The sequence below is a fragment of the Sitophilus oryzae genome, unplaced genomic scaffold, assembly GCF_002938485.1.
Source record: "Sitophilus oryzae breed Bouriz unplaced genomic scaffold, Soryzae_2.0 scaffold_158_pilon_pilon, whole genome shotgun sequence".
Taxonomy (NCBI): Eukaryota; Metazoa; Arthropoda; class Insecta; order Coleoptera; family Curculionidae; genus Sitophilus; species Sitophilus oryzae.
In genome coordinates this window covers 492,446-514,485 of record NW_022146269.1, presented here as the reverse complement: position 1 = coordinate 514,485, position 22,040 = coordinate 492,446, and the positions used below count along the sequence as shown (strand labels likewise).

General features: G+C 31.7%; 1 protein-coding gene across 1 annotated transcript in view; it reads right to left on the bottom strand.

Moving 5' to 3' along the window:
- The window catches only part of LOC115879853 (choline transporter-like protein 1), a 62,528-nt gene extending 43,513 nt beyond the window's left edge, over nucleotides 1-19,015 (bottom strand). The window contains exons 1-3 of the mRNA XM_030896871.1: nucleotides 18,815-19,015; nucleotides 6,359-6,421; nucleotides 1,888-2,016 (exon numbers count right to left, since the gene is read on the bottom strand). Of these exons, the coding sequence (XP_030752731.1) occupies nucleotides 1,888-2,016; nucleotides 6,359-6,394 (165 nt within the window). The 5' untranslated portion in view covers nucleotides 6,395-6,421; nucleotides 18,815-19,015. The remainder of the gene's footprint in view (nucleotides 1-1,887; nucleotides 2,017-6,358; nucleotides 6,422-18,814) is intronic.
- Between the last annotated feature and the right edge of the window lie 3,025 nt (nucleotides 19,016-22,040).

Below are 22,040 nucleotides of genomic sequence, written 5' to 3'. Positions count from 1 at the left end.
TGGGCAGGACACTTGCCAAGAAGAATAGACAACAGATGGACCACAAAAATTACAGCATGGTACCCACGAGGAATTAAGAGACCTAGAGGAAGACCGAACCTGAGATGGAACCATGATATTAGGAAATTAGCAGGAATAACTTGAGACCGCAATAGCCAACAATAGACAACAATGGGCCCAACTACAAGAAGAGTATCTGAATATGTGAGGGAGGCTACACCATAATTGGAAATGGTTGAATAAGCTGGAATTTATGATGATGATTGTCAAACTATAGCTCGAGTTATCAACAACATGCTAAGGAACCGATATATCCAAGTATTTCAGGGAGAGAGCACAAGTAAACCTAAAAAACTTAACAACGGCTTACCCCAAGGCTCCGTTCTCGCCCCTCTCGTATTCAACTTATACATCTCTGACCTACCAGATACGCAATCTAGAAAATTTTGTTTTACGAGACGATATAGCCATAGCAACGGAATATGAATCGCTATATCAAACCCAAGAAACGCTTACAAAGGATCTCGCATCCTTGAATGCCTATTTTATAAAATGGAGACTTCAACCCAATGCAAATAAGACAGAAGTGGCTACCTTCCATCTTAATAACAAGCTGGCGAATACTGAAATAAGCGTCCAGTTTGGTAGCACCACTCTGAGTAATAACAAATATCCAAAATATCTGGGGATTACTCTAGACCGTACACTCTCATTTCGAAGAAAACACCTAGAAAATGTTGCTGGGAAAATCAGAACACGAAACAACATTATACAAAAACTTTGTGGTACTTCGTGGGGTGCAAAAGCAACAATACTTCGGATCTCCGCCCTTGGTCTGGTATTCAGTGTGGCAGAGTATTGTGCACCCCTGTGGTTGAATAGCCACCACACAAATCTCGTAGACAGACAGCTGAACAACACCATGCGGCTGATTACAGGGACAATCAGATGCACCTCTAGTTACTGGCTTCCAGATCTGAGTAACATCCTACCTCCAAATCTACGCAGAAACGAGGCTCTTCTTAGAGAATTTGATAAAATAATAGCTATCCCAACGCTACCTGTTCATGAAACACTTCCTGCTTTACAGGTGAATAGACTTAAGTCGAGGAATCCAACTTTGCGAACAGCTGAACAACTAAAAAGCAGTAACTACAATTCTCGAGAACAGTGGCTTCAGTTATGGAGAGAAATGGCCGATGCGCACCTATACTCCTGGTTCAAAAATAACTATTGCCAGACACCGGGTACCGATCTAAACCGGAAAACATGGTCAACTTTGAATAGGATACGCTCTGGCCATGGAAGATGTGCGGATTCTCTTTATAAGTGGGGAAAAATACCTTCCCCAGAATGTGATTGCGGATCCCCTCACCAAACCATCCATCACATAACTAGAGAGTGCAACCTACGCGCTTATGGTGAAGACTGGAGGAACTGACTTCTGGAGGCTTCTCCATCAGCTTTGGAATGGATAGAGCATCTAGATGTTAATATATAGTGTTCGTAAATACGTTTTTTATGTTGTCTTTTTATAATATACTTGTTTTTTTTTATATTTACATTGTAATGTTTTCATTTACATTGTAGTTTATTTTATGTCTATGTTTAAGTGTCTGGTTTTCTTGCATGTATATGAGCCGTACGATAAATAAATAAATATGATGATGATGATGATAATGACGTCTTAATAAAAATAATAAAGTAAATTGTGTTTTTTAAATAAATCCAACGCATTTATTTATACTCAAAATACAAATTTGGAAAGATCTCACGTAAGATTAGGTGTGGGGGGAGGAGGTCGAGACATATCTCACGACATCACACCAAACAATCCTCAAAAGCACCTCACGTAATTAACGGATACCCCTTTATTTTATCAATTACCCAAATTGCTATAAATATCGCCAAAAATAGTAGCCATTTAAAATTGGTACGCTTCCTGTTGATGGATCTTTTAAGTATGTCATCATCTTGGACTGTCGATTCTGCAGGAAGTTCTTCAAACCCCACCAACTAAAAATAAATTAGGAATTTAAAGAAAATTAAATATCTGCAAAAAATCCTATGGGTATTTCGCCACAAAATCTACAAAATAAAATAGTTGTTTTTTGTAAACACTGCTGCGTTAATCCAACGGTGACTAATTGTCAGCAGTGGCTTACTAAAGCCGCGTCCAAGCTACTCGAACAAAACGTTCGGTCGCATCGGTCCCGAGGACTGAGGTGCGGGGAAGAATGCGACAACCAGTTTGCTCTATAGATCTAGGATGCGTTTAGGTAGTCGCTGTTTTTTCGAGTGCGCGGATTTCGAGTGCAAGCATTTTATTAAATAAATTAACCGGTAAACAGTTTAAGAACTTTTGTCGTTGAAGAATCAATATTTAGCAGGCGGAGGGTTACAGGGGTCTTTTGGTAGATTATTCGTTATAGTATATTTTTAAGACCTGTATTCAGTTTCAGCCGATTCTCCAGGTGTTTCTGAAAAGGGGCTCACTTTTTTATTTTTTCAGATAATATAACGAAATTTGGTTTGTTAGTACATGACATAAATCGGGATTGATTGACGTATTCAATTACCTTCGGTCGCTTTCTGTTTCACCGGAAATGACTACAACTTTGTGTTTTTTGATCGTATCCTAAGTACTTTTTCCAATTACCCTTTAAATCAAAAGTTGTTGTCATTTCCGGTGAAATAAGTAGTGACCGAAAATATTTGAAAACGTCGATCAATCCTTTTTTATCTAAAAAATTAAAAAAGTTATAGAAGTAACACCCGGTATATTTATTTCTAAAAATGTAATGGTAAAATTTCATTTCCAGTGTCAAACTTCCTATTAAGTAGTAATTTTTAATTTCAGAATCCCATAATAATTCCGGTTTTTAATAAAAATAATCATAAAGGTCTTTATTAACAAAAATGAAATTATATGGACGAAGTCTAGCTATATAGCTATTCACACTCAACCCACTATAAAATTAAAATTATAAAATCTTTTCTTTGTGTAAACAAATTAGTTGTAAAAGTTTTTCACGATCCCAGTCAATAACTGCGTCTCCCATTGTCGAATACTCGGTAAAAAATAAAAATCACAGATGGACGCCCGAAATTAAATGAGACCCTCCCAAGTGTCCGGTACAATGTCCGCCGAAATGCACGCCCAAATACGTTTAAATTTACCTATACCGCGGCCTCCCCATAATGCCGCAACCGCACATACGGCATTTGGCGATCTCCGATCGGGGCTTCGCCGATTTCCTATGTGGGTGGATGGGGAAGTCGGAGTTCGGCGACACGATCGGCGACGAGAACGAGCGCTCGTCTCTATGTTGTTGCTATCAGAGCCCACATGTGTGGATGGAAAGGCGAAGTCCGATCACGAGCGCTCCGTAGTTGACGAGCGCTCGGAGTTCGCTAAATGCCGCATGTGCGGTTCCGGCATAAGAGCAATGAGAGAATTTATGTCCCAGAATTGAAGGACAGAAGATCGAGTTTGACATAAGTCCATCCTTGTTCAGTAGCTGGATGTAATGCACATGCGCCGAAATGCTACTTTTCTATTGGCCGAATGGTGTCGAGATGGGTTATTGATTTATTTTTGGACGCATCGTCGGTGTGGATTTTGTCATGATTTTGTCATTTTGTTTTCAGTTTGGACTTGGGCAGTCGCCATTAGTGTTTTCTCTTTCTGTGTTTTCCACGTATACTGTGTTTTCGTTTGTATTTTAATCTTTGTGCGTTTATTGACAATTTTGTGATTTAGTTTTAAAGACTTTTGCTGTAGTTTAATTAATAGAACAATGGGAATGGGCTACTGCTTTTTGTGTGGTAGAAGCCAACTAACCAAATTAATAATAGAAATTTTTCTCGAAGTTCGTTTGTATCATGAAAGCAAAATCAGAAATGAAAGGGATGTTAATATAAGATAAAAATATACGAAACTAATTTTATTCAAAAATCAATAATTATTAAAAGCATTATATTTAGTCTTACTATTTTAAAATAAAAAAGACATTATAATGTAAAGACTAAAAATAGAGACTACATAAGGCTAATTATAATGCTTACACAGTTACACAGAGACTGTCTTATTGTAAATTATTATTGTTTTTTTTTTCATAATATAAAAGAGTATTTATAATGCAACAATGTAAATAATTATATTTTCTGTATCTAGCTTGATTTATGTATAAACTTAATATGTACATACTTTTAGTTATATTTGTTTAATAAAAAATATGTTAATAATAAAGAATTACTTTTGTTTCATTTTAAACCAGGACTGATGTTGATTCTTGATCATAAATACCATGGACAGTAAAAGAAACAATAGACAGTAAAAAATGTACTGTTAGACTTTGTTTCGCTGCAATTTTTAAGTCGAGTGAAATAGATATGCAATTTGTACTACAAAGTTTTTAAGACAGTTTCTTAATTGAGGTTTTACTAAATTATTTTTTGAATTTTATAAAAAGTGAAATAGATATGCAATTTGTACTACGAAGTTTTTAAGACAATTTCTTAATAATTGTGGTTTTACTAAATTATTTTTTGAATTTAAAAAAAAAATATCGTACCTGTCACTTTTTTTCATTCGTTTTATTTAATAATAATTGTCTAACACAACAAAGTCTACTTAGAAAGATATGATATAAATATAAATGAGTTCATTAAAAAATGGTCTAATTGAATTAATACCTAAATAAGCAAAAAGTATCCCCTCATAAAACAAGAAATTAAGGAGTTCAGTAAAAGGATTGCAACTATATATTTTATTCAGTAAATTTTCATAATAGTATAAAAAGTATAAAAGCACAATCTCTAAAACGACAATATGAATAATGTATTTTAAGATTTAACTCGAATTTCAGTGAAAAAACTATATTGATATTAAAACATTTTAATACTTTCAGAATACTAATTACATACCATAAAATAGGAGTTTTTACGATGCGGAAAGCCTATCTAGAAAAAGAATTTTAGAAATCAGCAATGGGATTCTGTAAGCTCTGTAGCAAAACATTTCCTATCGAGCCTATGCTATTTGTATACGATTGATGAGTCACTAGACAGGGAAATGTTTACAGAATCGCACTGCAGATACCTATTACGCTACTAGGAGCCCCCCATTGTGAGACAGATATAAAATAATTTTTATATACCTATTCCATAGCCTATTCTTTTAAATGTCTGTAATATTTATAATAAACTTATTTTAACGAGTAGAAGTATTGCACTAGCATCAAAATTAACACTACTTGTAAAAAACTGTTGCTCCTTGAGTTTGTAATAGATATAAACAAAATAAACATTCGAAAATAACTAAATCGAAGATATCTGAAAACTTTTGGTCGAAAAAGTGTTTTGCCATAACATGTTGGATACGATTAAAATATCTCAATTGATTAATATGCGCATAATGTTACATTATCAAACTTATTTGATTTCAGAATATTTAACAAAAAGCTTCCAATTTTTCAAAAGAATTAATTCAATTATTAGAACGTCTTTAACCTCAACTTAAAATAAATAAAACCAAAACAAAACATATCGTATGATTTGGAACTGTCCAATCAAAGTGCTTACAGATCGAGCAAGCGCAGAAAACCTCCTCCCAAACAAGGATAGACTTATGTAGGAAATGCATTGACATTCTATAGCCATCCTTCAACATCGGGACAGGAATTTAAGCGGTACTCTTCGTATAGTAAATTTAAACGTATTTGTGCATGCCGTTCGCTCCTTTTGATTTACCGACACCCGTCGGAAAAAGAACGCGCGCGCTCTAGCATAGGCAGATGCACGCTCTGGCGTACAAGCTAACCGTTCGGCGCTCCGCGCTCTTTAACAGGCCTAAGCTAGCTGTACTTGTTGGCTTTATTATTTATAAATCTACCTATCTCACAATTTTCACTTAGTATCTGTTTAATTATATATGTTCGCGAACATTTTATTCGAGTAGCTTGGACGCGGCTTAATAAACAAGTTTGCCTAACGGACAAAAAAATGCTTAACGTTTCAGAAAATATATCTCTTTCCGTCGTCGGAAGCAAAAAAAATACAAAGAACAAAGAAAAAAACTATTTAAAATATCTAACGCAACTATTCGAGAACACTTTAGTTTTTTTTAACAGATACGTCTACAAACACCGTTGACGTTCTGTAAAATGACATTATATCAAGTTAAACTTAATATAAAAAAAAATAATAAATTAATGAATGGTGATAAATGTTATATTGATGAAACATCTAGACCCTTAAATGTTCGAATTAAAGAACATAAAAATTATTTATGTATTAAGAAAGTAAAATAACTCGGCCATTTTGTATAACAAAGAAAAAGTGGTTGTTGTGTTACCTCTGACGATGTTAACAAACTCGATGTTGTTCCCATACTGACTTATGAGCACTGTGCGGTATTCTATAAAAAAAACAATGGTTTGTTAAAAATTAATTAAATATGTTCATAACTCTAATATTGCTATCAAAATCTGTGTGTAGCACCTTTAGTTTCATAAAAAAAAGTAGCACTGTGATCTGAAAACCGCATATTTGTATCTCTACTAGGGGATTCAATCCCGGACAATTTTATGATGTCGGGATCCCGGGATTCTTAACCCGGAATCTCGGGATCCCGGGATTCCAGTAATAATGTTATCAATGTTACTTTCAAAGAACATTTTATTGTAATTAACGTTAATTAGGTAAAACAAAAAAAAAGAGTCTTTGGAACACAAAAATAAGTAAATATTCTTCTTAAACAACATTAAACAAAAATTAAAAATATCAAACAAAACAAAAAAGAAACTGGACTGATAATATTATTCCATATTTTTAAAAAAATAGCGCAAAAATATAATATTGTCTATTGTGTCATCTCCCATAGCAGAACGAAATTTTGTAACTATCCAGCCTACTGACGAAAAACACCTTTCCGATTCTACACTTGTAGGCGGTATTGTACTTAAAAAATCAAAAGCTAGTTGTAAGTTTGTTCCACGTTGTCCACTCTTCTGGAACGTATCCATTTCATTTTTTATTTGGGCTTCCAAGTTTTCAGTTTTTGTTACTGGTGGCACTGTCATTCGATTTGACATTTCTTTGGTTAACACTTCATCTAGCCTCTCCGACACGTCATCATTTAAGGCCTGGTACCTGTTCTGAATAGTAGCAATTGGCAAATCTTCATCCGATTCCGAACAATCTGAAGAATCTAATATGATTTTACTTGTTATATCTAGTCGTTTTAAGAGGTTTGCTACTTCTTGTTTCAAAAGTTTTTTATTATTCTGGGAATCACCGACGTATCGCTTGACGGCGGCGCGCGGCGGCGCGGGCGGCGCTATAAGGAATTCAACTAAAAGGGTTTTTGCATATACAACCTTAAAAATAGCGTTTTACTATATTATATAAAATCCCGGGATCTGTTATTATTTTCCCGGGATCCCGGGATTGAAAAAATCGGATAAAAACCGAAATCCCGGGATTGAATCCCCTAATCTCTACACATAAGCGAGATACCCTGTAAAACACACGAAAATGGGACACCCTGTACTGAAATGGAATGTTTGTTTTCACTTATTTGATGGTATCATATGTGCCAACTGCATAATGATAATATTTAAATTTCCCAATCTGATTTAAAATTCTATATTTGCACTATAACAGATTAGATAAAATAAAACATTTACTAACACAATATTTGATTTTTGGAAAAGAGCTGAAGTAATAAAATTAATTAAATTGGTTTAATTTATTGTATTGTACTATTAAGAAGTCTTCACTGTACTTTCAAAAAAAATGGGCAAATTACAATAAATTAATCTATACTAATATATAAAATCCTTAAGTGACTGACATACTGATTAATCACGATCCTGCTCAAACCACTCAACGTAAGAAGCTCGATTTTGGCATACCGGTTGATTCTAGGGTGTAGAGGTTCGATAAGAAGGGATTTTTCGAAATTCCAGTTCCAAGAGGGTGAAACCACCCCTCAAATATTACAAAATTTTTTATTTAAAAAACGGTCAAGTTTCCGAAAAAACGCTTAAACACGTATATTTTATTTTGTTTTTTACATATTTTAAGATTTTTTAAAAATGTATACAGAGTGTTTCGAAAAATCTGGTCATTGATTAATCACGATCCTGCTTAAAACGCTTGACGTAAAAGGCTGATTTTTGGAAAACAGATTGACTTTAGGGTGTAGAGGTTCGATAAGAAGGAATTTTTTGAAACACGAATTCTAAGGGGGTGAAACTATCCCTCAAATATTAAAATATTTTTTATTTAAAAACCGGTGAGTTTTTCGGAAAAACTCTTAAACACGTATATTTTATTTTGTTGTTTTATATATTTTAAAAATTTTTATAAATTTATACAGGGTGTTTCATAAAATATGACCATTGAGTAATCACGATTCTGCTTAAACTGCTCAACGTTTAAGTTGATTTTTGGCAAACGGATTGACTGTGGGGTGTAGAGGTTCGATAAGGAGGGGTTTCTCGAATCTCAAATTCCAAGAGGGTGAAAACGCCCCTCAAATATTACAATATTTGTTATTTAAAAAACGGTTAGTATTTCGGGAAAACGCTTGAACAAGCATAATTTATTTGGTTTTTTACATATTTTGAAATTTTTTAAAAAATCATACAGGGTGTTCCAAAAAGTTGGTAATTTCGTAACCACGATTCTGCTTAAACAGCTTGACGTAAAAAGCTTATTTTTGGCAAGCGGAGTTTTCGAAAGTCAAATTCCAACGAGATGAAACTACCCCTCAAATATTACCAAGTTATATAATAATATCGCCACATTGTTTTTTCGCATGCTGACATAAATGTGAGAAAATTTTATCCAGTTTGTATGTTAATGGAAATTCTTGCTTTGCTTTATCATTACCAATTACCATTACAAATGATTAATTCGACGCGAACGAAGTCGCTGGTACACGCTAGTACAATAATATGAATAAGTGATATTAAAAGTTTTAAAATTTTATTGAAATAAAAAATAGTTTAAAAATGTCGAAACCTACATATGTATGTGTCCGATTCATCTCTCCAAAAAAATCCTGTATGGGTATTTTGCCACTGCAAGAAAATCTACAAAATAAAATAGTTATTTTTTGTAAACACTGCTGCGTTAATCCAACGGAAACTACTTGTCAGCATTGGTCTACAGATAAACAAATTTGCCTAACGAACAAAAAAATGCTTAACGTTTCGGAAAGTTTATCTTTTTCCGTCGTCGGAAGCAAATAAAAATACAAAAAAGAAAAAACTAGTAGAACGTCATTAGAGAACGTTTAGCAAAGAAAAAACTATTTAAAATATTTAAAATTCAACTATTCGAGAACACTTTAGTTTTTTTTAAACAGATACGTCTATAAAAACCGTTGATGTTCTGTTAAAATGACATTATATCCAAGTTAAACTTCAAAATTAACAATTATTACCTGATAACAATTACTTAATAAGGTAAAACCAAAAAGCCCCAAACTTTCCCTATAATTATTTAAAATTTTTAAGTATGTTATGTTTATTTATGTTTTGTTCTTTAAAATCAAAGAACCGATTGCCATACATTACTAACATATATAACTGTGAATGTTAACAAAAACATGTATAGCACAAAAACTAGTGTGTTGACGTCGCACACTGGGGCAGAATTGGCAATTTATATACAATAAGTATTAAAAACTAAATCTTCCTAATTCAGGTAAAATTAATGTATTGTTGTAGGCTATATGCCGCTGAATATTATATAATAATATAGGCGCTGAATCGACAGTGGTTGCTTGGAAATAGCCTTTGTTTTTGCGTATCAACTAAAATCGTTTCGATTTTCTTGAGCCGGCCTTTCAATTTACTCCTATTTTATATTTGATTTTTTAATAATAAGTTCATATTTATTTTAATAGCGACATTGTTGTTCGCTCGGATCGGGTAAGTAAATTAATATTCCTCTGGTTTTGATCTATATTACGCGATTATTCGAAGACACAAGAAATAATGTAAGCCAAAAATTTGCATCCACTTAATTAAATTTGAAAATCACAAAGTAGTTTAGTTATGAATCTTCATACATCCGCCTGATTTTGACATATATTATTGTTCCTCCATTCAAACAATTTAATATTATAACGAAAATTTTTGCCCGTTCTTGCCCCATTGTAAATTATTTTAAGTTTAATGAACCTATGAATAGTCGAAAAATTGATCATAAATTATCGCTAAATTTATTCTCGCTAAGTTTTCTTCGGCAAATATTGACATTTCTCTGCTATTTTCTTGTGGATTTGTGGTATAAAAATAGAAAATGGATGAAATACTATATTACGTAATGAATACTGTAAAAAATATATTACGGGCGAATAGAAAAGTTGCACATAAGGCGTGTGGTGATGGGTGTAGTATTGTATGAGCGCATTACTATATTTCTGCAACAAGATTTACGTACTAAACTTTACCTACGACCACAAATACTGCAGAAACATTTTCGTTATTAAAGTTTTTTAAATGTTTGGTATACAGAGTGGCACCTCTCATACTACTCATACTATATGGAAGCTCCAAGAAGAATGTCTGAATGATTGTTTACATTGAAATGCAATTTTGTAAGTAAGTGTAAGTCAATTTAGAGCCATTTTTTAAAAATATATAAAGTTCTATAAGATGTCCCCAAAAAAAGTTACACATCAAATTTGTATTTTTTTAACGGAACACCCTATACAGTGTGTCCCTGAAATAAGTGCAAGTATTTTAAGGGGTGGTAGATCTCGATAAAAGAAACATATTTTTTCATTATCATTTTTCAAATAAGTCTAAAATAACGGAGTTACCTATTTTACTTTGAAAATTTCAAAAAAAAAAATTTTTTTGCTAAAATTTTGAGAACCACTGGATCTTTTCTGGATTTTCTTTCTTGTAAATTTAATCTACTACCTATGTTGCCATATTATCAAGAAATTATGTTTTTTTACTAAAAACTAAAATAATTTCCAAACATTCCGAATTTTCAATTTTTTTCCGCGAAAAAACCTCATAGGCATGTTTCTAGGGTTGAACTATACTACCAGTTATAATACTTGCATTTATTTCTGGGACACCCTGTATATTAATAGATTTTCTGATTCTAGAAAGAAATAAGGTGAGTTTCTTAGAGAAGCATAAGACTAAAATGTAAGGTTTTGATATATTTAACATTTTCTAAAAATGAAGACTACATTTTAAACTTCAGTAAATGCTACCTGAATTGGAATTTCTAGTCTAATATATAGTTAAAATAATCGTTGTAAACTTTCGAAAAATGAAGTGATTTTTTTTGTTTACCCGTCCTGTATAATAGTTATACTGCTAAGCACTAGCCATATTTTGATAAAAGTTACTTTATAACCTGCTGAAATTAAAGTAATAAAAATATCTAAACTTTCGAAAAATAAATTAATTTTTTTGTCGAGCCACCCTGTATAATATTCATATCGCTAAGCAATAGCCTTTTTTTGATAAAAGTCACTTTATAACCTGTTGAAATTAAAGTAATAAAAATATCTAAACTTCCAAAAAATAAAGTAATTTTTTTGTTGACCCACCCTGTATAATAGTAATACCGCTAAGCAATAACCATTTTTCGATAAAAGTCACTTTATAACATGTTAATTATTCGTAAAATATATGTGCACTATCACCCAAACATTTTCGACATATTTAGTGAATCCTGCCCCACTGTGCGGCGTTCAAATTATAATCATTTCTTATCCATACAATAATAAACATGCTTACAAACATTCATTAAAATTAAATAATATTTAGTGGGTGTTCTATATTCAATGTCACTTAGTATATTTTAAATCGTTTTTTTCTTTATTCTTTGTATCTTTGTATGCTTCCGACGACGGAAAGTAATAAACTTTCCGAAACGTTAAGCATTTTTTTTTTCGTTAGGCAAATTTGTTTATCTGTAAACTTAACTGCTGAGAAGTAGTTTCCGTTGCATTAACGCCAGCTGTGTTTACAAAAAATAACTATTTTATATTGTACATTTTCTTGCAGTGACGAAATACCCATACAGGATTTTTTTTGGAGAGAAAAAAGTAGTTTACTGTCATTAAAAAGTAAAAGAATAGTTTTAATATCAGATGTACAAGTTGACCCAGTGTACTTAAAAAACTGTATATCAAAATTAACAGAGTTTTGGTTAAACTTTTTGTTTTATCTAAAATCCACATTTACTGACAAAATTACGTTTTATTTTTGTTTAAATACAACAAGCATTGCCTTTCACTCAGAGCTGTCACTTTCAATAAGATTTAAATCTTTTTTATGATTTGAATCATTTGACCTTAAATCTTTTTATGGAAAACTAGCGTGTACCAGCGACTTCGTTCGCGTCCAATTAATCATTAGTAATGGTGATGATAAAGCAAAGCAAGAATTTCCATTAACATACAAACTGGATAAAACTTTCTCACATTTATGTCAGCATGAGAAAGACAATATGGTGAAAACAAATGTGATAATAATAATAATCTCGTATAGACAAGTAGGTAGTATAGATCTTTATTTTTGTAGTTTAATTAAGCGCACCGACTTTAGCTTAATGCTTTTAAATTTAAATATACTTTTTTTGCCAGACTAATCACTAAAATAAAGTACAATCACCAAATAAAGAACCATAAAGTAAAAAGGTGTTTAATCAAAAACACAAAGTATTCAGATATAATAATCTAGCAACCCTAATGTAAATAGATATAGGATAACCGGTGTCGTAGTCAATAAACACTTGTTGCGTCCAACATAAAGTCAAGACATAAAATGCATAACGGCAACGTTGTATTACAACCACATGTAGGACTGAAGAGGGTGGTTGCGACTTTATTTAACACACACACGAATCAGACTTAAGACGCAACACACTTAATTTAATTTTTTCCTTTTTTTTCATTCTATGGTTGTTTTAGTACCTAAGTTATAAGTTAATTAAATAAAGCAATTAAGTGATTAAATCATAGTTCGTCTTTCAATTTACTGTCCAAACAATTGTGAACTACTGTTCAGTCTACAACACTCGACGGGAAATCGAAAAGCTGCCAGAGTTGGTGTCAGCATCGTAGACCCGACAACACTGTTGTCAAGAGTCAATATTAACACCGGTGTCGAGATAAACACCGGTGTAGAGATGCACACAGCTGTCGAGATGGACACTGGTTTCGAGATAAACACCGGTATCGGGAAAAACACCGGTGTCGAGATGAACACCGGAGTTGTAGATAAACACCGTTGTCGAGATGAACACCGGAGTTGTAGATGAACACCGATGTCGAGATAAACACTGTTGTCGAGATAAACACCGGTGTCGAGATAAACACCGGTGTCAAGATAAACACCGGTGTCGAGATCAACACCGGTGTCGAGATAAACACCGGTGTCGATATATACACCGGAGTCGGGATAAACACCGGAGTTGTAGATGAACACCGGAGTTGTAGATGAACACCGATGTCGAGATAAACACTGTTATCGAGATAAGCACCGGTTCCGAGATAAACACCGGTGTCGAGATCAACACCGGTGTCGAGATAAACACCAGTGTAGAGATGCACACCGCTGTCGAGATGGACACTGGTGTCGAGATAAACACCGGTATCGGGATAAACACCGGTGTCGAGATGAACACCGGAGTTGTAGATGAACACCGGTGTCGAGATAAACACCTGTGTCGAGATATACACCGGCGTCGGGATAAACACCGGAGTTGTAGATGAACACCGGAGTTGTAGAAGAACACCGGTGTCGAGATAAACACCGGTGTCGGTATTGACACCTTTACACCGACTGAAACACCGATTGATCTCAACACTTAAAACCAGTGTTCAAGTCTCAACACCAAACAGGTCTAAATCGGGCATATATTCGGTATGTTTCGACAAAAAAGATTTTATACGAATATCGCATATTGTACGGTTACCATAAATCAAGTATTCACTGGCAATAGTTATTTTTTTTTTATTAAAAAATTATAAATAATCAATAATTTTAATTAATACATTATAGGGAGAAGAGGTATAAAAGTCTTAAATAATTTGGTTATTTTTTCGTGAATATATTATGAATATAAAGGTTAAAAAAATGCAACATCGCAAAACTCTTGCATACTTGGTCATGGTCTTGCGTAAGTCTTGCACTGGTTGGTCTTGGTTTTGCTAGTTTGGGCCCTGGTCTTGCTTTTTGTGCAAGACCAAGACCAATCTCGCTCATCACTAGCAACCCTATATAAAGTTCTTTTTAACACCGGGTCACTCTGTAATCTCTCTAAATACGTAGATACATAATAAATTTTAAACTAATCTGAAGTATTTTAACAGAGGTTTGTTGATGAAAACTTATTGCACTTTTAATCACAATATAATGCTTAGATAAAATTGAAATAACCAATTGAAGCTATATATAATTTATTAATAACGAATATTGCTTGGTGATAATACTAAAACAATGGCTATTATACAAGGTGAGTCTTTTAAATAAGTGCAAATACTTTCAGGGCTGATAGACTTCGATAAAAGAAATAGATTTTTTCTGTCCGGTTTTCAAATAATAACCGAGTTATCCCAGTTTGAAAATTAAAAAAATATATATATTTATTTAAAAAAAATTGTCCGAGCAGATTTTCTCTGTATTTCCGTTCCTTTTAATGCCGTAACCATGGTAATATCAGAGATTAAGAAATTAAACCTTGGGAAAATTTGCAATGAACAGGAAACTCTAAAAAGTTTTCTAAAATATACAGAAAAATTTCAAATAAAATTCACAATTTTCAACATCTTTTTTGCGAAAAAAACCTCATAGGCGTGTTTCTGGGGTCGAAATATACCAACCCTAAAAATATTTGCACTTATTTAAGACTCACTCTGTATATGGTAATGTAATAAACAAACAAGCGTTTTTTGTTTTATATCCAGCCGACACATACCGGATGATCTAATGATGTCTTAATAACGCATCAGCAGATGATTAAAACCAAAGAGTTTTATAATTTTTTAAGGGTATTAAAATATTATTTATTAAAACTAAACAGTTTAGTTTTAAGCATCGTTTAGTTTAGCTGATAATAATGCTAACACGGTTAGCGAAACGCACTTCTAGAGCTAAAAGTAAAGCGTTTTGTTGTATTGTAGTGAATTAGTGTTTTATTTTGCTATATCCAAAACATTTCAGATATTTCTCTATTTTTTTTTTTGGTTAGGCAATTTTTTTACAAATAGAGTCACTGAAAAGCTGAGCTCTGTTTGGATTCTAGCCCATTTAGGTATACCTATATATTAAAAGTTCCAAAAAATTATTTTTTAATTTTTCTGTTTCAATGGATTAGTGAAAAAAACTAACGTTTTCAATAAAAGAACTCAGAAAGGGAAGTATACATTATACATATGGACATACTCGTGGACATAGTTATATATTTAATATCATTCTTACCACGTGGTTTATGATAATTTGATATTCATACACGCGATGGAGAAGTTTTTGGTCAAATTTACAGTGTTATATTTTTGTTATTTTTAGCCCTATTTTTATGATTTTTTTAGCCAACTGTATATAATTATATCAACTTCAATTCGTAAACTAAGTTTTTTTTTATAAACTTTAGTATTTGGCATATTATACAAGGTTAATCGAGGGGTTGTTTTTACCCTAACTTTAAAACACCCTGTGCAATAATTTCGTTGGTAAATTTTCCTAAAATATAATTTTACGGTCAGAACCAACATTCCTGAGGATTTTGTTTTTTGATTCATATCATTACATGCTTTGGTTAATTTTTAAGAGCGAAATGAACTGATCACGATTAATTTCCAATTTTTTCAATTATCATTACTTTTTGATGTAACTTTTTAATATTACGCTGCATTGGATGCTCTATACTAAATTAAAAAAAACGTTAAAGAGACTAACGATACAGTCCTGGTTTTAATAAAAATTCATAACGATAACAGAACTAACGATTAAAGGAAACATTTGTAATACTCAAGCAAACAGAAAAAAAAATGTAAAAAAATACCCTAATATTCTGTATTGCCATCCCTTGGCTGCTATAACTGCCTGTATACAGGGTTGTTCACCACATACGACACGGAGTATTGTAGCTAAACGATTAGATTTTTACAAATTGCAAGTTTTGGGTTCGTTGAAGGACTATTAGAGCTACAATTTAAAAATAATTTTACAAGATACAGAGTGTCCCAAATAAGTAAAAAATATTATAGTTGTATTTTTTTAAATGGAACACCCTGTATATTATTCTATTTTTAGATTCTACGACTGAAATAAAGGTAAATTTTATTAAGGTTTATTACACTTAAACCTTACCGTTTTTGAAATATTTTCAATTTTGTGAATTTGCAGTAAAAAATTAAAGCTTTCATTTCTCCAAGGATATTAAAGTTTTTAATACTAAATATTTACTGAAGATTGTTTATTGATCAGATATTGTGTTTCAATAATAAAAATTATATTACCTTATACAGAGTGTCAACAAATTTATTTTAAATAATTACTAGCTTTAAACGGCAATAACTTGTTTAATTTAAATGGAACACGCTGTATATTTTACTTGACTCAGATGCACAATTTAGTTGTCTATCAAATTGTATTATACCATTTTTTACCTATCTCTTCAAGTTTTTGTAGAAAATGCATTTTCTTTCAGACCTCATTTATCACTATACCCATGGAATATTGACATTTTAGATTTTTTACAGCAACATATGTAGAAAATGTACTGGTAGTAAAAATAATGATATTGCAAGCCCATTTGTTTACAAAAAGAAAACTATTTAAATCTTTGTAAAAGAGTATACCAATTATTACTAATTATTTACACTTATATAAATTTGTTAATTACATACTTAATTGTTTTAATTAATAAATTATTCTAAATAAATGTGGATTTGACTCAGAAATCAACACCATAATAAGTTATGAAAAGGAACGCCTCTGTTGTTATAAATAAGCATTCATCAAAAAATTAAATAAAATTTATAAGGTGTTACTTTTTACCACACTGTCTAATACACATACAAAATTCAGTTTTTTAGTATTTGGAGCAATTATTATTAATCAACGTAAACAGTCAATTAATGTAGTTTGAATACTGGGATCATATTAATTAGTCCTCTTTAACAAAAATTATTTAAACTGCTTTTTATCTTTTATTGGAAATAAACGAACTATATCTACAATATTCGTATCTGTACTCTTTGAAAATTTGTTACAACATTAAAAAAATCTAAAATGTCAATATTCCATGGGTATAGTGATAAATGAGGTCTAAATTATAAGAAAATGCATTTTCTACGAAAACTTGAAGAGATAGGTAAAAAATGGTATAATACAATTTGATAGACAATTAAATTGTGCATCTGATTCTTGTAAAACATATAAGGTGTTTCATTTAAAATAAACAAGTTATTGCCGTTTAAAGCAAATAATTATTTAAAATAAATTTTTAGACACTCTGTATAAGATAGTATTTTGTTTATTATTGCAACACAATATCTGATCAATAAATAAACTTCAGTAAATATTTAGTATTAAAAACTTCGATATCGTTGGAGAAATGAAGCCTTAAAATTTTTACTGCAATTTCATAAAATTCAAAATATTTCACAAATGGTAAGGCTTAAGTGTGATAAACCTTAATCAAACTTACCTTTATTTCAATCGTAGAATCTAAAAGTGAAATAATATACATGGTGTTCCATTTAAAAAAATACAACTATAACATTTTTTACTTATTTGGGACACTAATAATAATAATTAAAGTAAAAATATTTTTAAATTGTAGCTCTAATAGTCCTTCAACGAACCTAAAATTTACAATTTGTAAAAATCTAATCGTTTAGATACAATACTCCGTGTGTGAACAACCCTGTATATCCATTCATACTGTTATTGAGGCTGCATATATCATATTGCGTTATGCTTTCCCATTCTTCTTTAAGAATCAAGTGAAGTTCATTTAATGAAGCTGGTACCGACCGCATTGCCAAGCATTTCCTAAACGTCGAACAACATGGTCATTTCATAGTAGTATATAGTTCACAATAATCACCAAAGTCGCCTTGTGATATTGAAAAATAACTTCAAAAAGAAATGATAATTGAAAAAATTGCAAATTGTTGTTGGCAAGTTCATTTCGCTCTTAAAAATTAGCCAAGGCATGTAATGATATGAATCAAAAAACAAAATCCTCAGGAATGTGGTTCTGACCGTAAAATTATATTTTAGGAAAATTTACTAACGAAATTATTGCACAGGGTGTTTTAAAGGTAGGGTAAAAAACAACCCCTCGATTAACCTTGTATAATATGCCAAATACTAAAGTTTATAAAAAAAAACTTAGTTTACGAATTAAAGTTGATATAATTATATACAGTTTGCTAAAAAATTCATGAAAATAGAGCTAAAAATAACAAAAATATAACACTTTAAACTTGAGTTATATTTTAGGTAAACGTTAACTACAAACATACGGATAGTCTTAGTCATATAATTTTTTGATCGCAATGTACCTATTTAAAGTTAATTTTAAAAGAGCTTTTTCAAAATTAAGAACTTGTATTCTACGGTCACATGAAAGCTGTTGTGTAAATTTTTAAAAATTAAAAATAAATCAGTCACTCCAGGAAGAATTTTTTTTAATTTCCTAGTTGAACTTTTTAGATTTAAAATAATTTTTTACCTATAATATATTTGCAAACTAATAAATAAATTAATTTTGTTTTACTTAACCGTTTCATACATTTGTCTTTACTTACATCATAAAATTTGCCACTATATAAGCCTTAATATAAGCCCAATAAGCACTAAGGAAGCACTAAAGCACGATCGTGGGGCCGATCTATCGTGAACTACGGAATGACGTGACGACGTGATGGAAAAAGCTCAAATTTTGCATACCACAGCAGAATAAAAATAAACAATTCCAAGTACTGAAATCTAAAGTCACTGGTACTGATACCGATTTTTACTGCAGAATGTTTTAAAAATATTAAACACATGGGCAATATTTCTATACTATTCTATAGTCTTTCACAGTGGCGCATTTAGAGATTGAGTCTGGGAGGGGTAGTGTGAATATTCAAAAAAAAACTAAATTTGAATTAAATTTTTGTTGGAAGGTATTGTAACTGTGGAAAAAATCTACTTGGATTGGTTTGGATATTCTGTTTTAATTTCTATTATTAACTTTTTTGTAACAATTTTATTGTATACCAAATTTCATCTTATTAATTAATTTCTTTCTGGGAGGGGTATTACTCCCATTACCCCTCCAGTATATGCGCCCCTGTATAGGGCTTGTTTCTCTCTACAATTTCCTGTCTCACAATGTAGCGTTTGTGTCCGGGAAGGGTTCATCGTTTCATCGTTGTCAATTTTCGAAAGAAATCAGTACATGTATATTATTTCGTATATTATTCATTTTATTGATTTTATATAAAGCACTGTTCATTAAAATGTTGTATCCTATGGTATAGGGCTCGTTTTTCTCTACAATTTTCTGGCTCACAATGTACCGTTTGTGTCCGGGAAGGGTTCATCGTTTCATCGTTGTCAATTTTCGAAAGAAATCAGTACATGTACATTATTTCGTATATTATTCATTTTATTGATTTTATACAAAGCACTGTTCATTAAAATGTTGTATCCTATGTTATAGGGCTCGTTTTTCTCTACAATTTTCTGGCTCACAATGTACCGTTTGTGTCCGGGAAGGGTTCATCGTTTCATCGTTGTCAATTTTCGAAAGAAATCAGTACATGTATATTATTTCGTATATTATTCATTTTATTGATTTTATACAAAGCACTGTTCATTAAAATGTTGTATCCTATGTTATAGGGCTCGTTTTTCTCTACAATTTTCTGGCTCACAATGTACCGTTTGTGTCCGGGAAGGGTTCATCGTTTCATCGTTGTCAATTTTCGAAAGAAATCAGTACATGTATATTATTTCGTATATTATTCATTTTATTGATTTTATACAAAGCACTGTTCATTAAAATGTTGTATCCTATGTTATAGGGCTCGTTTTTCTCTACAATTTTCTGGCTCACAATGTACCGTTTGTGTCCGGGAAGGGTTCATAGTTTTATCGTTGTCGATTTTCGAAAGAAATCAGTACATGTATATTATTTCGTATATTATTCTTTTTATTGATTTTATGCAAAGCACTGTTCATTAAATTGTTGTATCCTATATTATAGGGCTCGTTTCTCTCTACAATTTCCTGTCTCACAATGTATAGTTTGTGTCCGGGAAGGGTTCATAGTTTCATAGTTGTCGATTTTCGAAAAAAATCAGTACATGTATATTATTTCGTTTATTATTAATTTTATTGATTTTATGCAAAGCACTGTTCATTAAAATTTAAAATGTTGTATCCTATGTTATAGGGCTTGTTTCCGTCTACAATTTCCTGTCTCACAATGTACCGTTAGTGTCCGGAAAGGGTTCATAGTTTCATAGTTGTCGATTTTCGAAAGTAATAATTAAAATAAATTAATTTCTTTCTGGGAGGGGTAATTACCCCCATTCCCCTCCCGTATATGCGCCCCTGGTCTTTCATATCAATTTCATACATTAGGCGGAAGTATTTCTATTTTTTATCACATTTCATTATCCTGTAAAGTTTAATTAATATATACTAACGATACTAAATGCAATACTGAAGAAAAAATGCAAGGAAAATTAGTTATGCGACCTACACAGCTACACACACATCTTGGTACTTAGTTGACCCAAAGTTCAGGGTTTGCTTTATCCATTAGTGTTATTACTTGCATTAGGAAAGAAAGGGGGCCTAGGGCGGCAGGCTGATGGGGGCGGCATTTTTTTTAATGAAAAAAAAAAACAGAAAACAATTTTATGTTAATACAGAATACACGCAAAAAAAACGCAACGGAGAAATTTTTGGTCAAATTTAAAGTGTTATATTTTTATTATTTTTTTTCCTATTTCATGAATTTCTTAGCAAGCTATTATATAATAATTACATCAACTTTAATTCATAAATTCAGTTTTTTATAAACTTTAGTATTTGACTGATTATACAGGGTTAATCGAAAATTACATCAAAAAGTAATGATGATTGAAAAAATTGCAAATTGATCGTGATCAGTTCATTTCGCTCTTAAAAATTAACCAAAGCATGTGTTGACATGAATCAAAAATCAAAATGCTCAGGAGTCATGGTTCTGATTGTAAAATTATATTTTAGGAAAATATACACACGAAATTATTGCACAGTAAGGGTAAAAACCAAGCCCTCGATTAACCCTATATACAGGGTGGTCCGAATTGTATTCCGGAAAGTTCGGCAACATATTCTGGAGATTAAAATAAGTAAAAAAGTTCGTATAAATGTATGTCCTAAAATGCTTAGTTTCGGAGATACAGGGTGTAGAAATTTAATTTTTATTTGGATTTTTTTCCAAATAATTGAAGAAGTAACGTCAATATTTGGATGAAAATTGGTGTCTGGCAGTTTTTGGACATGAGAAATTTGATTTTCATGTCAATATGACTCCTACTTGTAGAGGGCGCCACCTACATATGCTTTAACTGGTTTGAACAGTAATAACTTTTCATCCATACCTGTATAAAACTACTGAGTAAAAAAATATACATTCACAAATAAATAAATTAAATTCGCTACGAGTAATGGTTCTCGAGATATTTGAAATTGAAATTATCAATATCTGTCATCGTTGACAAATTAAACATATGTTGACCGAATAGTTGTTAGACTGAAATCTTAAATTTGAAATCTTTTTGTGTCAAAAGTTCAACAGAAACTGTTTTGAAATTGACTATTTCCATTTTAAATATCTTGAGAACGGTTCCTCTTAGCGATTTTTAGCAAGAGACATTTTTTATGTAAGAAGTCATGGTAATGTATATTTTTTTAGTCAGTAGTCTTATACAGGTACCGTCAAAAAGTTATTACTCTACAAAACAGGTGTAGGTGACTCCTATTTGTAGG